The sequence below is a fragment of the Glycine max genome, chromosome 13 (assembly GCF_000004515.6).
Source record: "Glycine max cultivar Williams 82 chromosome 13, Glycine_max_v4.0, whole genome shotgun sequence".
NCBI lineage: Eukaryota > Viridiplantae > Streptophyta > Magnoliopsida > Fabales > Fabaceae > Glycine > Glycine max.
The window spans coordinates 42870213-42886817 of NC_038249.2; the positions used below are offsets into that span (position 1 = coordinate 42870213).

At 32.1% G+C, this 16605-nt stretch overlaps 2 protein-coding genes across 8 annotated transcripts; one reads left to right on the forward strand and one right to left on the reverse strand.

Annotated features, from left to right (window-relative positions):
* The first annotated feature begins 308 nt into the window (after positions 1 to 308).
* LOC100806328 (uncharacterized) lies at positions 309 to 3287 on the forward strand. Of its 4 annotated transcripts, XM_041008567.1 has the most exons (6): positions 476 to 639; positions 738 to 890; positions 1233 to 1632; positions 2021 to 2168; positions 2704 to 2814; positions 2938 to 3287. In XM_041008567.1, exons 3-6 carry the CDS (start codon positions 1527 to 1529, stop codon positions 2957 to 2959), a joined length of 387 nt encoding a protein of 128 aa, XP_040864501.1. In that variant the 5' UTR covers positions 476 to 639; positions 738 to 890; positions 1233 to 1526; the 3' UTR covers positions 2960 to 3287. The 4 variants fall into 4 exon arrangements, 3 of the variants coding, with proteins under 3 accessions (XP_014621582.1, XP_040864501.1, XP_014621585.1); XM_014766096.3 differs by lacking the exon at positions 476 to 639 and adding an exon at positions 309 to 432 and having other exon boundaries at positions 738 to 1632; XM_014766099.3 differs by having other exon boundaries at positions 738 to 1632.
* Positions 3288 to 4210: 923 nt separating this feature from the next.
* Positions 4211 to 13970, reverse strand: LOC100806860 (protein SEMI-ROLLED LEAF 2). 4 transcript variants are annotated; one of them, XM_003542010.4, is made up of 22 exons: positions 13816 to 13970; positions 13629 to 13698; positions 13243 to 13404; positions 12840 to 12914; positions 12396 to 12511; positions 11838 to 11952; positions 11469 to 11597; positions 10885 to 10932; positions 10546 to 10685; positions 10256 to 10452; positions 9871 to 10163; positions 9353 to 9502; positions 8951 to 9262; positions 8593 to 8742; positions 7996 to 8071; positions 7597 to 7724; positions 7268 to 7462; positions 6165 to 6305; positions 5957 to 6085; positions 5604 to 5810; positions 4839 to 5048; positions 4211 to 4588 (listed from the first exon to the last, which is right to left on the reverse strand). In XM_003542010.4, the coding sequence occupies exons 3-21, from the start codon at positions 13375 to 13377 to the stop codon at positions 4887 to 4889; spliced, it is 2898 nt and encodes a 965-aa protein (XP_003542058.2). In that variant the 5' UTR covers positions 13378 to 13404; positions 13629 to 13698; positions 13816 to 13970; the 3' UTR covers positions 4211 to 4588; positions 4839 to 4886. The 4 variants fall into 4 exon arrangements, with proteins under 4 accessions (XP_003542058.2, XP_006595061.1, XP_014621586.1 ...); XM_006594998.3 differs by lacking the exon at positions 4211 to 4588 and having other exon boundaries at positions 4674 to 5048; XM_014766100.3 differs by lacking the exon at positions 4211 to 4588 and having other exon boundaries at positions 4674 to 5048; positions 13629 to 13693; positions 13816 to 13905.
* Positions 13971 to 16605: the final 2635 nt, after the last annotated feature.

A 16605-nucleotide genomic window follows, 5' to 3' on the forward strand; every position in this document is an offset into this window, starting at 1 on the left:
AATAAAGTTTTTTTTATATTTGAAACATAAGACAACAATTAAATAGATGTATTTATTGTTATCTATTCAAATAATATTTTACTTTGCATTCTTTTTTGTTTCGTGTATACTTATTTCCTCTTTACTCGTAACTCATCCAAACAAAGCATTAATATTTTCAACTTTAACATTATTCCACGCATATGATCCTTTGATTACAAGGAAAATATTCAATGTATCCTTTAAAAAACCAATATATATATATATATATATATATATATATATATATATATATATATAAAGAAACATGAAATAAGAGTAAAATAAAAGAAAATTTGAGTATACCAATAGAAAATCGAATGTTACAAACAGACAGAGACAAGAGTTCACTGTCCTTTTGTCAAAGCACGGTGACAGTGAAGCTTTGGCTCCCTCTCTTCCTTTCTCTCCAAGGTGGCGCCTCTTCTTTTCTGTCTGAAAACCCTTGTTTCTTTCTGTCATTGTGTTTTGTTTTCGGGCAAAAGAACTTATTTATGAGAATGTAGAAACATTTCTGAAACTCTTGTCCTGTAAAGTTGGAATTTTTTGTGTTTGATTATTATAGAGTTGCATGTCTTAGCAAAAAACTATCTTCCTGTTAAAATCCACGATACTTGTTCTGTAAGCTGTAGCCTGTCTAATAGCAACTCCACACATTTTGATTTTGACAATGCAAGTTTGTTCTGTAAGTTTTAACTAGGTTGTCTTGCATGTGACAGCTGGAACTCATGGCCGATTCATCAGATGTGTGTCCCGCTGAGGATGCTCTTAAGGCATTCCTAGAATACTTGGTTGATCCAGTGCTGCCAGCTAAACCTTCTATACGAGATAATTCCCCTTCACCATCTCAACACCAGTTAGTTGCCAAACAGGTATATATCCTCATTCTTCTCTTTTATTCTTGTACAAAGATTAACCTGGGTGATTTATTTGGATACCTGTTTAAGTTTTTTTTTTTAAATGTTTTTATTCTCTGCTTGGAGGGTTGTTGAGGATGTTGTGTTATTATTGTCTGAAGCAAGTTGTACAAGCATAATAAGGATATACTTGTAGTTTATAAATTATAGGCACATCTGAAGAGGTAATTGTCTACCTTATTATTCTGGATTTTGGGGTCATTTGTGTCAGGTTCATTCTGTTGTGTTACTGTACAACTACTACCACCGAAAACAATATCCAGAGCTTGCATTTCTGTCCTTTGTTGAATTTTGCAGGTTAGCTTTGGTTCTGAGACCAACTATATCAGTGCATATGAAATCCATGTTGAAGCCTGATGAAACTGAGCTTGTGAAGCAGTTGTCATTAACAGAAGGCAAGATCTTGAATGCATGTAATATATGTACATGCTTGAATGCTTGAAAAAATGTTCCTGATGTAGAGGGATTGCCAATTTCAAAAGTTGCTTGGATGCATTAAAAAATGTTCCTGATGTAGGGGTATGGTCAGTGGTTGAAAAAGATGTGGATACCTTCAGCCGAAGTTCTGAAATTACAAGTGGAGCCATACAAATGTACAAAAAGAGAAGAGCCATTAAAAAACCTACAAAAAATGAATCAAATTCTGAGGAAGAAGGAATTTTGCAAATTGGATATTCTGCAGTAAAGAAAGCTGCAGGTAACTATCCTCATACTGAAAGATTGCCACATGTATTCTTAGTGACTGCTGTATTTTAGTTTTAACTTTAGGACCACAAATCAGGGGACTTGTTCCGTTTAAGGATTTTTCACTATCCAATTTGTTTGATCTAGTGAAGATGTCAAAATGACTGGGCGCAATACTATGCTGTATACTTTTGATTTTTCTCTCGATCTGTTTTGAGGTTAATATGGGGTCTTACTTTGTTCTTTTCTTTTTCTCTCTTTAATAAATATTTGTCTGTACTAAAAAGCTATTGCATCATATTGCACATGTTAGTAAATGTATCACTATCTCTTAATTTTTGGTTTTAATGGGTGTTTTTTGATTCATGAAAAATTGAATATGATTCTCATATGCTATACAGGTATTAATAAAACTGATATTACGTCTTTGGAAAGCTACACTGTGTATTCTCAGAGCAAAGCAAAGACAGCTTCACGCTTTTATATAATGAAGTGCTCCCAGTTGATCAATCTGGAATTTATTCAACCTATCAAATCTTTGATTGAAAGGTTCATTTCAATTGCTATTATTTTTTCATTGGCTGATAGCCTGATGACTTGAGAGTCCCAAAGGGTGAATGGCATAGATGTCGTCGGGCTCGGCTGCTATTCAGATGGATTCATTAGCTCACTTTCCCCGGAAACCGGAATGTCAAAGATACTTTTTTTCATACAACATTAACTTTAGTTGCTTCTAAATCAAGTTATGATCTAGTTTATGATTTTTTTGAATGCTTTGGGGTATTAACATCAATTTTGATAGTTATTTTCATTTTTCCTGGATTTCTTTGAATGGCTACTTGTTAGCTGTATGTTGCAGTTTATCATAAGGGTTCTTCTGTTTTTGTTATATTTTTATACAATAGGAGATCATAGAATAATATCTGTGGCAAGCTAGCCTGCACTATCTTGTTGCTCGAGGTGGTACTCCTGTTCTTGGTTTACTTGGATATTTGTCCCTAGACTTTTCAATAGAAATAAATCAGATTGTTAACAAAATTTGCACATGCTTATGCGTAATATTTTATATCCCTTCTTTGAATAGGTTGCTAGGTCCATTGGTCAAGAGGAGTTCTAGCAGTTGGACAGTCACCTCAGTTGTTGAGTACTTCCATGTGCTTCTTTATTCTGAAGTAATCTTGGAGTGGATTTCTAGGTTGGTGTAGTTCTCTTTTCCCATTTGGTAACGCCTGATTTTGATTGATTTGGATGTATTTACTCAATTTTACATCGTATATTCCATAAGTGATACCATTTTAGTATTTTTTTTTTTGCGCAGCAAAAATAATATAGTGTATTAATTGAGTACCAGGGGTACTAGGAATACATATTACAGTCCATATTTGGTCCCATGATAATTGGCATATTCATTAGACCAAGAATGTGAACTATAAATTAGAGTATTACAGAAAATTGCTCTAATATTCTATCCTACTCTATTGAGAAACCCTGCTCTGACATTGGAAGACCAGTAGTTATAGTGGGTGTTGAAATCCTTTTCCAAGTTTGTAAGCCACGTCCATAGTAAAGCAGGAATATTGAGGAAACTGCAGTGTGTTTTTTTATGATTGAATTGTAAAACAAACGACATCACCGGTGGTTTGTGTAGTATCATTCTCAACTCCCAAGTTTATCCTTAGTTAACTACTTATATCTTTTGGTTTACTTGTTTTACTTTGCCTTGAATGTTCTTCCATTAACAGTGCTATTTTTTGTACATAACAAACTAGCAACCATACAGAAGGGTATGGTTGATTTCTACTTTGAAAGACTTTAGTTTTCGAAAAACAACTAAATAAAGTTATTCAGCAAAAAGCAACAGAGCAAGAGTGGTCTAAGACACGAGAGTAGTGTGTTGAATTGAGGGAGGTATTGAATAAAATGATAAGAAAATGGGAAGGAAATAGAAAGAAAAAAAAGGAAGAAACAAGGAATTAGTGGGTTTTGTGCAATTTGTTGCTAAAAAAAATAAATTTTTATACTTCTGGAATTGTTTTTAATTAATATATTTTTCAATTTAGTTTTCCAAATGTTTTGAAAATTAGTTTATGGAACATATGAAGAGAAATTTAATTTTCCAAAGGATTTAAAATCTTTTGCAGATATTTTCAGGAAAAAATTACAAAAATGCAAAAGGAAATATGAAGAGAAATAAGAAGTACAAATAAAATCCACCTAGACTGTAACATTTTAAATAAAGCTCTTGGGGGTGACATTCAGTACAAATCTGTTATTGAAAAAAGTTTTTTTTTTATCAAAATGTTGTCATACAAATAAAATTAATAGTCGAAATAATTCTACATCCTCTTAATATATCTTTTTACAAAACTTCCTCCTCACTAAATAGAAAAATTAAATGCATTTTAAGATTCTAAAGTATTAAATACATTCATTTTATATAGCATTAAAAGGATTATCAAAATATAAAATTACTTTCATTGTCATTTCACAATATATTTTTTCTGCAATCAATTAGATGTAACATTTTCTGTAACTTCACAATCAATTATTAATTCTTTCAAAGTATAACATTTGATCAACGAGTATAATTCTTCAAAAAATTATATATATATATATATATATATATATATATATATATATATATATATATATATCAAATGTGTTATTATTTTCATACACTCATTTTTTTCTCCCAACCCATTTCCTCCCTATCTCTTTATTTTCCATCATATCTATCAAATATTTCCTCTATTTCACCCCTACACCGTAAAAATGAAGCGTATATTTACCATATAACATATTTATATTAATAATTTATGTATGAATATCTATAAATAAAAATACACGTATGGTAATACGCCCAGAGCTCGCTTTATTGGCAATTTGGGAGGGAAAAAGCGGAGCAGCCGTACAGGAATTCATTCTTCATGAATCATGACTCATTAGGAGCTTCTAGCATTTGGTCCACACTAGAGAACGAGAGAAAACAGTTTCAGTAAAACAAAAGTATCAACAAAACCCTTTTTTCACAAAAAAAAAAGTCCAAAAAGTATATTTAAATATTGACAAATAATATTACTATAATTTATAGACAAAATCATACATTTGCTGGAAACAAACATCCACCTCTCCCAACAAAATGAAAGAAAAAAAAAATTACTCCCACATATTTCACGTACTTATGGTAGGAACCATCTAAATTCTAAAGAAACATTTTACCAGCATTGCAAAGAATGAAAAAATGTCATCTATTGCAGGTTAGTGTCATTAGCATCCCGCAGCTTTCAAGAATTTATCATAGGGACTCGAAGGTGGTAGTCTCAAAGAATGTTGGTGCCCAGAGTCATGAGAACGGTGGCGTGCTTGATCCTGTACTTCAAATTGCTGCTGAGTCACTAACTTCAAATCACCGTTTGAATATTCCAGTGCCTACATAATGAGTCAGTACCAATAAATAATAATTGGTTCCAGAAAACAAAACTAAACTATATGCATGGTGACTCTGTGCCTGATTGACATGTACTTGGGGATTAATACATCAGTCCACTAACAACATAAAACATGACATAAGACAATGAATAGGTAATCCTGATTGTCACAGAATGGTCTTCCTATCCATCAAATGTTAAACAAAGAAGAAGAATATTTGCAATACACTATTTGACACTCCTAAAACATTCCTTATTATAGGTTGAGATCTCACGTTGACTCCACTAAGTAACCTGTGTGCACTCTTTGTTAGTGAGTCTTGCATGAGATTTTATCTATATAATAAGGAGTGTGTACTTGGGTTGCTAGTATTTTTTTTAAAAGAAAATTAGGATAATTAGTTCAAACCCTACCTAAAATACTCGACCATGACAGTCAATACTCCAAACATCCAAAACATTATAATCATTGACTGCCAAATAGATCCTGAAGAATTCATTTTTTTCATGATATACATTTCTTACTGAAAAATTGACTTCTGTAGAAAATACTAACCTTAGCAGGTAGAGGGGAAACTTTTACTTCATTTTCACTTGAAAGAATTATGGCCTTACTCTCCTGTTGATGCTTGAAACTGTGAATGACTGACATCTTCTGTTGTTTCCCTGTTACAAGTGCCTCACACTGGTTCTTCATTTGGTCATAAGGTAAAGGAGTTGAGGAAGTGGAGAAACTTGCAACTTGCCGTGCAGTTTCCAAAACCTATCAATAAAATAATCCCCATAGTATTTGAAGGGAAGAAGAAATAAAATATCCTCTCCAGTAGAAGCATGGAAAATAGATTCAAAATACAATCAATCACATTCCAATAAGTTAGATTATAGAAATAAAAGTACACAAGTTTTTACCGAATCCAAGAGTTGATTAACATTTAGAACATCGGGGTAGTTGGTTGACAGTGATGTTTTGTGATCTGACTGACTTCCACTATGTTCAGGTCCAGTCTCTTCCTCCATCAAATCATCCGGAACCATTATCTGGAAAAAAAATTACATCATTTGTCACATGCAAGTTTTGACAAGTCACTAATGGAGGTGCAATTTTGGAGACTTTTACCTCATCAAAATTTGGGAACTCAATCTGAGCAAGAGGAGAACATGGTCTTGGCGTCTCCATAAATAATGGAGGTCCTGATGGATATGCATCATCAGGGGAAAAACCTTGTAGAAGTTGATTCTTTATGCTAGACAATTCATCCTGGTAAATAAGGAAGAAAAAAAAACATGTTATCTCCACATACTTATACACCAGTACACAACCTACCTATTGAGCCCACAACCCCATACTCTTATACAGTACTGCAACTTCTGCTAAATGATCCATATGCTGTGCATACTTCAAAAGTATTATTTTCTAAGAGAAAAAAAACTTCGATAGTTTCCAGAACAAATGTGTGTGCATCTGCCACTGGAATACATACAGAGAACAAAACTATAAAAATTTGAACCAAAAGCAACCATATAACTTCATATGTTCAATCATTATTAAAGATTTGATCAGGCATCTAGTTCATTATCTCATGGTGATACAGTAGAAATTATTTATCACTCTAGTAAACACCATATTCATGTATCACACAATAAAAGGCATTTATCACTCATGGGCATTGGACTTGATTAATAGCAGCAGCCTAGGAAATAATCTCCAGTCTCCATTAAGTCTATCAAGAGACTATACATATGGATGATATGCAGAACCTATGTAATATCGATATATTACACTATACCGAATAATGATAAAGCATTTCCATTCTCTAAATTCTCTCTAAAATATTTTGTTCTATCTTTCTAAATTCATATTACCTCAGACAATTTTGAAAATTTAGTCATAAAGTATGATATTATAGTCTCTCTCAACTGCTTGTCATCCAATTCTACATTTGAAAATATTATGTTCTATCTTTCTAAATTATCCCCCACTAAATTCAACATAGTGAAGCAAACCAAAATACAATCTGTCCTCACTATTAACCTCCAGCATTTTTCCCTATTCCTTATTGCACAAGAAAAAGGGTTGTATGTGGGTGCATATTAGACAGTATCAAAGACACATTTCTTTAGGAAATCATTAACTGACTATTAATTCAGGCAAAGGGTACCACTATTAATTCTCCAAACATATCAAAGTATTCTTTGTCAGCCCAAGCAAATTCATATTACCTCAGACAATTTTGAAAATTTAGTCATAAAGTACGATATTATAGTCTCTTTCAACTGCTTGTCATCCAATTCTACATCTGAAAGAGACTTTGCAGCAGCGACCTCATCTTCCTGAGATCCATAAATTATCTTCTCTGATTCTATACAGACAGCCTGCAGCCGGATATCATCAACCAATTCAAGAAAAGGATCTACCTGTGGATTTGTAACTTTAATCAGTTAATCTAATCAAAATTTAAAAGGGAAAGCATATAGTGACATTCAATTTTAAAAATAAGATAAAGGCATGGAATGGGGATCAAGTTCAGAGGTTAGGAAAAGAAATTAACTGTTGGCTCTGTCAGTGATGCTTTAACTTCTGGAATAAGACCAGGGACATTGCCAGCCCTGGCAGAGAAGATAAGCATGTATGAAGCCAAGGTAAAAAGGGACCTCCTGTGAGATGGTTGTAAACCTCCTTTAACAGGCATGTCAAGAAACATGTCAGAAAATTTTCACCAGAGAAAATATTATCCTCAATTAAATGTTCCTATATATATAGTAGAAAATTTGGACAACCCTGGAATTTGGCTCCATTCTTGCCTCCATTCGGGAAAGAACATTTCTTTGTTTGTTACAAAAAAGTCATGAAATGATTATTCCATTCCAAGCCTTGATTCCATACGGAAAGGAATTCTCAATGTCAATTCTTCATGCAGAGTAAAAAATTGTCTGTACGTCTCACTTACCTTCTTGATCCAAAGAGATGCTCCTGAGGGAGAATGCAAGTTGAAAACATCTTGCTAAAGCCATGTAATTTGACGCCTGCGGGAAGCAATTAACAAAGCGAATCAATCATGCAATATTACTTGGTTTAAAAGTGATCGAGATTAATTTTAAAAATACATGTAAGGCTTTGTTGTTGTATGTAATATGCATTATTTTTTCTTCATTTCTGAAAAGATGAAAACTCCAGTCAAAATTTTTACTGCAGCCACTAAATTGATTACCAATTTAAGCAAGGGTCTTGGCAACAATTTCCCTAACAGAACTAGTTAGGTGGCATTAAATACCCTATTAAATGTTTCTAGTTACCTTAAAAAAGCAAGTTTTTTTTATTTGTAGAAATCAAAAATAGTACCAAGGGGTTTACAACAATCACACACTCTGTTCAACCAACTGAGCTAGACCCCTTTGGTATTTATAATTATAATAAATGCTTCCTTTCTTTAAACAATCATAACTATAAATGAGTAGCACTAAACAAAATGAGCAAAGTAACTTTGGTAGTCTTTACTGATCATAATCTATAAGCAATCACAGCACTTGGTAAGCACCAAACTCACCTTAGAACGAGAAAATAATAAAGCAATGCTATAGGTGTGTGCCATTGCCTCATAATTTGCAGGGCCATTCTCCACAGATGTTGCCTGAACCCAGATTGAAGAAAGCAAAAGACTCACTTGGTGACTGCTCAGCCAAAGAGAACTTTGATCCTGAAAATTTCAGACACAACATTTGGTTTGGAACTAGAGCAAGGAGAGATGGTCTCTATTATTGGAAAAAGGGAAAAAGAAACAACCAAACTAACTGAACCATGTGTTTAACTTAACTGAACTCAACAAGAATCATTAAAATTAAATTATGATGAATAGGAACTGTTAAATACATACAATTAACAATGATAAGTAAAAAATTCCTTACATCTTCTCCATCAGTTAGCTTCGGAGTAAAGCTGTAGCCACGATATGGATGAATCACATATTTCTTCCCATTGACACTGGCTATTGCCTTTCCTTCTTCCAATTTCCCATTCGAGTTTTCAGCTCCAGAAAAAGTTTCATGCTGAGTGGAGAAGTTGTCATTCTGAGCAATCTTTGTTTTGGGGTCTAACCAAGGAGAACACATGGATGGCATAAGCACCATGGAGAAGACACTATGTGCTCCAATTTGTGTTTCAGAGTCAGGATGAGCCATGGCCAGGAGCAATTGATGAAACAAGGCATCAGGGAAAGCCTGGATAGATCAAATAATAAACCAAAAGTTTAGACATTTACTAGAGCTGAGCATGGTAAAACGCATTCCAATCCAAGTAAGAACACTTGCCTTATTGTGATATGACACATTGGGGATGGAAGTGATTAATTTTGCTGTTTGATAGACAGCAGAGATTGTTGATCTTGCTATGATGGTAGTAATTGGGATATTCTCCAGTGTCACAGCCATCAAATCAAGAATTGGTCCTATATCCCCAACCTATTTATTATAGTAGAAACAGTGTGACAAGAGATTCAATCCAAATACTTCTTTTGAAATTTGTATGCTTACAGCATCAAGGAAATTTCTATCAAGAAAATAGAGAAAAAAATAGCAGAAATTTAGCTAATCTTCTACAGTCAGATTCAAAGGAGGCTTCTCAACATTCTTGTCAGGGGACTGGTAATGAATGATACAAGGCTGTAAAGAAACTTATAATGTAGGGAGAACAGATAACCAATGGATCTATAGATATCTAGAATCCAAGAAAGTTTTCTCAAAAATCACAGCTAATGCCCAGGAATGATGTTAAGTGTCAGATATTGAAAGACAAGCAAAAAAATGACACATAATGTTAGCACAAATACCTTGTTTGAAAGTTGTAATATACACATTTCTAAGGCAGACTGAAGTTCAGCATTCAACTTATATGCATCATTTCCATTGCTGGATGCTTCAGCTAAATTTTGCAGGCATTTCCTTAAATGTTTAATGAGGTCAGATATTGCCCCAATTATTGCAACTGAAGCCTGCTGCTTCACATTTTGTGCAAGCTGCGTGGTGGTGTTAATAATATCAATCTGAAGGATCGGCTTCTTAGCAACATTCTTATGATCCAAGTGCTTGACCAAAATGGACAACAGAAGATGCGAGTTATCTCCTGGAATTCAAAAAAATATTATCAATTATGTAGAAAATTAGAGAAAACTGCATACAGTAGAAAAAATATAATATTGAATGTCACAAGGCTACCTGATTCTGCTAGAAGGGATTGCAAATACATCAAAACACATGAAGCAACTCCCTTTTCAGAAGACCATTGGTTTTCAGAATCAAAATTATGAAAAAGTGGTTTGAGGACACGCCGCACAGTGGTAGCTTCCTTTGCCAATTTGGCAATATTATACAAGCAAAGCTTTGACCAATAAGCAGGATCTTTAGCAGCATCCCTGTAAAAGCAGTGAACACAAAATGGCTTTCAGGATCTCATATGTTGGCGTTATACTAAGAGGGAAAGGGGAGAACAGTAAGAGAAGACATACAACTTGGACTCTGTCACAGCTCCTTCTTTGGGAAATCCTTGAACCAACTGACTCTGAGATTGTGAATTCAGTTTCTCCACTTTGGCAAGATTGGATTTGGATTGGAGATCCTTGAAATTCTCCAAAATCACTGATATAATCTATTCCAAAACCCACCCAACAAATTAAGGGGGAACAAAACTTTAGCTTCAAGTGTAATAACCTTTAAATTCAACACCTGAATTGTGGTCATAAATAAATACATAGAAACTAAATTTCTGTGTTTAATGCAACCCTTTGCTCAATGTCTCTGCTAGAATCAATAGATTGAAGGAATAAGAGAAGGGAAATGATACTCACTTTGTCAAAATCCATTGAAAGATGTGAGTGCTCTCCCATGAACTGCACCTGGTAAGAAAAACATAGGGAGGGAGAACAAAAGGTTTCCAGGGAAGGTATAAGTGACCTTGAAAGACAACTGACCAAAGGTACTGTGGTAGGAACAAGGTAACTAATAAACAGTTTGAATTATTGAAATGTATCACTTAACAATTGTTTCCGAAAATAGAACTTCTAGTCTTCTATGGCTTAAATTACTACAAACAACCAATTTCACCCTTTAATTTTGGTAAATTTCATTTCATTCTTTAGATTACTACACAGCTTCATTTTTTAAGAACATTCTACTAAGTTAAATAAGTTTCATATCAGTATGAAGAAGTTCAATATTTAATGACTATTAATCAGAAATAACTAAAACTGTTAATGGCCATCCTTGTCATATTCTGCAGAGGCCCTTTCCATAAAAATCATAAAAAATGTGAAGATTCTTGTGCATATTGATAAAAAAAGAGTAGAGAAGTCCTTACAAGTTACAATTATAAACTTATGGAAATGTGTAAGCAAATTCTGCAAGAACAAATGGACCAGAGATGGAGAATTACCATATGGGATAGAGCTTGTAGTCCAGCTGAACGTAGAAGCAGAGCTTGTTCATTATTACCCACTTCTTGAGCCAATTGACATAGTTTTGGTATAAAACCCTCTAGGTTGAACATGTATGTACCATCTGTCTACTTTAACTCAAAGGGTCAATATCACTAAAATTTATGGCATTAAAAAAAGTGGGGAAAAAAATACTTGGTCTACAAAACGCAATATCAGAAGTAGCATGACCTATAATGCAGACTATAATGTTAAATTTAAATTAGTGAAACTACTTTAAAGAGATGGCAAATCTCTCAGCATGAAATTGAGACAATTCTGCAGTTATTTTAACTCTAACAAGTCAGAAAGGTCAAATGATCAAGTACCTGGCAATCTATAAATTCTACAAGAGTGTTGCAACCTAAGATCTGCATTTCATCTGCCCGAGTTTGCTCTAGAAGAGTCCGAATGATCCCTAATAAACTATTGGCAAACAGTGGCCTGCAAGATTAAGAAGCATGTTCGAATACTAGTACTCAGTATAATGAAGAGTCGCATCTAACAAGAAAAAAATCAAATGAACCAGCACTTTATTGTAAGATGCTTTAGTCACTAGCAAATATGGCTACAGGAGTTCAAATTGACACTGCACCAGCCAGCTTCGGAATACTTACAAAGTTAAATTAAAAAGAAAGAGTTCTACACAAAACCATGTCTTAAAAAGTAACCATAGTCCCATAAGACATGGACACAAAGAAATAAAAAAATGTCCATAAATTTCAAAATTGCTTCTGCAATGTAATACTCTTATGGTGCCTGAATCTTGGAATTTGTAAGATAAATCCTCCCCCCAGCACCCAAATGTGTTTCAATGAATTTGATTAGGATCAAATAATAATTCAATCCAAGGAATATGCACTTAATTTATATGGTGTAAAACTTACATCTGCTCCTTACATGTCGATAACAGTTTCCTGTATATGCACAAAACCACTTTCACTGAACCAAAGTTTTCATTACGCAAATCCTTGTAACATCTTTGCTCCAAGTTGTCAGTAATCTGTCAAGACAATAAATTTAGGATACAGGTCAGATATCACAAATCAATACTCAAAATCAAAAGATTCAGTACTTAAAGTGACTTAATGATGTTTGTTTAAATTTAATAAAATCCAAATATGATTTTAGGTGAAGAAATGCTGAAAACATTTCAGCACATGGGGAGGTCACTAAATACATTCAGTACCAGTTCCTTTATTTAAAGTATTAAATAGCACTGATTTTCTTTAGTGTAGCATCATTCAAAATATTAAATGAGCCTAATGGTTGAATGAAACAACTGGCTTAGAAGTGACAAAAAAAGGGCAGATTATTAAGAACAATATTACCTTTGGAATTCTCAATGGATTCTTAGAAGCATACTCACATAGCTTTCCAATTTTCCTATCATTAGGCTCAGCAACCTGAAAAACAAAGTAATCATCATGTGATGAGGATCGGAAAAGGGCTAAGAAGGGTTCCAAAACATTTTTTCTTAGCTAAATTCAAATAACCTTAACCAGTAAAAGAAACAGGTATTATCATAAAGCAACCCCCCCAAGTTGCCCACATTTATCATAACACAACAATGCACCAGCCAGTAAGAGCATCGGTAATGATACACAAGATGGTAGTATTACTTAAAAACTAAACAAATAAACCATATGATGGATACATTAGCAAATGATTGCTATGCCAACTTATAATTCTAGTGTCCCCTGAGACTATAACAACATAAGCTGAAAATCTCACCTGATTACGCGGGAATATATCAGCAATGAACTTCTTGTATCGTTTCACCGGTTGCCTTGATCTTGCACGAAGAGAAGGACAAAACACACAGAGGTTACCACAGACGGGGACAACCCGCCTGGACATAACCCCCATTTTTCCTATGAATTCACAAACCCTCCCCTGAAACATTTGCAACAACAAAATTCACTTCCAAAATTGCCTCAACAATTCACGTTCCAGTAATCAGAACATCAATTTCACACAAAATTCACAAACCGAATCAAATTCAGCTCGATTACAGGGTTTAATGAATTTCCACAAACAAACAAAAACGAAGCCTCGACGAGAGATATAAACTGAATTAACTTATCAACAACTCGCAGAGAGGAATCTCGGAAACCTACCTAACCTATTCGAATTATTATAGAATTTCCACTTCTCCGCAAAATCAACCGTCTCCGATCGTGATCTATACTGAAAACAAAATTTTCAGAGAATAATGAATTATCATGCTTAGGAAAATTCTTGCCATGTACTCGATCAAATTCATCGAAAAACCAAACCATGGAAAATATTTTTAAAAAAAAATACCAGGAAAAATGGCAATGGGGTCAGAGTCAGAGGTGGTGCAACTCTTCCCCTGCCATTGACATTATTATTATGGAAAGTAAAGTTTTAATTCGAAGAAGAAGAAAATGGGTATTATTAAACCATGAACATAAAACCATAGCTGCCATTTACCAATATCAATTAATATTTAATATTATATTTATTTATTATTATTATTAAAAAAAAAAAAAAAACACGTTAACATTGCATTGCACAACACATCGTGGAAAATTGATGGCGGGTGACAGTGAGTAGTTCAAACTACAAAGTTGACTACATCGCTTCATAATCACATGCTATCAAAATTTTCCTAAGAATGAACGTGCACGATTGGGCTGTCGTTTGGAATGGTCAACGCCTGGTGAGCTTAGAATGGTTTTTTCTTATTATATTTTTTAGAAAAATTAATATTAAAAATATTAGGGTGTTGAGATGTTTATTTAGGATAAAATGATGCTTTTTTTTTTTATTGGAAATGGATTTACAGAAAGCAAAATTGGAAAAGAAGAAAAGTCACTCCATTCTTTTTTTTTTTCTCTTTACTTTTATATTCTCACGTCATATGATTTCTTCCATCTTTTTGCCGAGGTTTTGCTTACTTGCACATGTTTGTTAATAGAGCAAGATCATACAATGTCAGTTTTGGCATGCAAAAAACAAAAAGCACAAAAACAATTATAATAAGACATGCTAGTATTATTTATTTATTTGAATATATTCTTTTTCTTGTGTCCATGTTATTTATTCAAACGAGAGGATTTATATTTTTTATCGATTAAATGCTAATGAATTTGACTCCTATAAAAAGTGAGAAAAATCAATGACTATAGTAGTTTATCCTTAAATAATACGCATGGTCATGTAACATTTTCGATGATAAACTAAAATTTAATGTTTATGTACTTACCGTGTAAAATTTACACACTCATTAAATTATAAATTATCATTTTACTTATTTTAAGATAATTATTTGAAAAAATTCAACAAATTTATCATATACATGTCAAATTATAATTAATTGAATGTGTAAAACTTTTTATATCATTTATATAATATTTTTTTTCTCAATAAAGTATGCTCAGGAAAGTCAATTGTTAAAAAGTGTGATAGAATCAAATATATATTAAATAAAATTTAAAACTAATTATAATCTCAATCGTTGATTTTATTAATTAATGATTATTACTGTAGTTTATCCTTAAAGCGTCTTTCACTCTAATAAAAACAGTAACTATGTTAGGACCTTTTTTTTAAGGAAACTATGTTAGAACCTATTCACACACACACGCACCAAAAATGCTAAAATACTTATAGTTAGTGTTATTAATGAGATATTATTGAATAAATATGTGTATACGTAAATATTTGTAAACTTGATCTTGAATAATTTTAATTTTATAGTTGATTTTCAGTATAAAAAAAAAGGAGTTGAAAGAAACATCTATATTAAAAAAAATAGTAATAAAAATTAGTATAATTTTTTCTAACCAATGGATTGAATTTGTTGAAATGAACTAAACCCTGTAATTTAGTGAATTAAGGTTTGAATCTCTACTAAAAGAGGTTACATCAAACTTCCAAAAAATATACATGCAAGAAATGAAAAATATAAAATTCTCTAAATCAACATAAGAGTTCCATGCTTAAAAAAAAACATAAGAATTGCAAGAGAACTGTTTTTGCTATAATAAAGTTTGAAAGATTTTTATTATTATTTTTGTATAAACATATATGATTTACTTTTAAAAAAAATTAAGAAGAAATTCAAACAAACATAATTAAAACACCAAAAACTACTTATTTTATTTTAAAATGTTTTTTTAACAAATAAGTTTTAAAAAAACACAAGTAAGCGTATATTTACTTTTTTAATCAAAAGTAAATCTAGTTCATTAGATACTTTAATTTAAATTAATAGTGTATGCAATCTCACTTTTGTATTTTAATGAAGTAAAAAAAAACGTGTATTTTAGAGGCATTCTCATTTTAAGGGAGGGTTTTCCAAAAGTTTGCAATTTCCTAAAAACAAAAAATTGTTTATTCTTTTAAAAAAATGTTTATGACTGGACATTTAAAATTTTTGTGTGAGAGAGATGTATTGAAAAAGAAAGAAATGAAAACAAATGCAAGAGAAATAAGTGTGAAAGAAATCATTTAGTATAAAAAAATTAATTAAGTGATTACTTAATTTATTTCAATAAATTTTATTAAAATACTTAAAAAGAAAAGTAAATGTTAATTTTTTGGATAAATAACTTTTTTGGTTCTTAAATAGACTATATCTAAGTTGGTCCAATAGGATAGGTAAAGTTTTTAAAATAAAAAAAGTTATAATTTAGTCAATAAATAGGTAAGAAATAAGATAATTTTGTTTTGTAATTTAATTTATAATATCATTAAATGTGACAATTAACTGTATTTTTAAGGATTGATATGTTATTTAATTATATCGTACTTTTTACATGTTTAAATATTAAATTATATTTTTTTTCTTTCAGGAATTAAAATATCACTATTTAACGCAATTAAAAATTAAAATAATTATTTATCTTAACTTTTAATTAAAAAATCTTATGAAAACACTTTTATTATGATTTTGAATGGACCACTATCATAACTTCTAATGAAGATTTATGATATTATCTTTGACAAAACCTTAAAAGAAAATCTATATAGAAAAACTGATACACCATTTTCATTACTCATTACTTAATATGCCAGTTTGAGATGCTATTTGAAAAATTACTCCTTCTGTTTAGTCCTCTCATTTGC

Coding starts and splice junctions, on each gene's coding strand:
- LOC100806860 (XM_003542010.4), bottom strand. CDS start 13,377: ATGGGGGTTATGTCCAGGCGGGTTGTCCCCGTCTGTGGTAACCTCTGT. Junction 12,512..12,839: donor ATCCATTGAGAATTCCAAAG/GTAATATTGTTC, acceptor TTGTCTTGACAG/ATTACTGACAACTTGGAGCA. Junction 8,072..8,592: donor TATTATTTTCTCGTTCTAAG/GTGAGTTTGGTG, acceptor TGCTTCCCGCAG/GCGTCAAATTACATGGCTTT.
- LOC100806328 (XM_014766096.3), top strand. CDS start 1,527: ATGTACAAAAAGAGAAGAGCCATTAAAAAACCTACAAAAAATGAATCA. Junction 1,633..2,020: donor TGCAGTAAAGAAAGCTGCAG/GTAACTATCCTC, acceptor TATGCTATACAG/GTATTAATAAAACTGATATT. Junction 2,815..2,937: donor ATCTTGGAGTGGATTTCTAG/GTTGGTGTAGTT, acceptor TTTTTTGCGCAG/CAAAAATAATATAGTGTATT.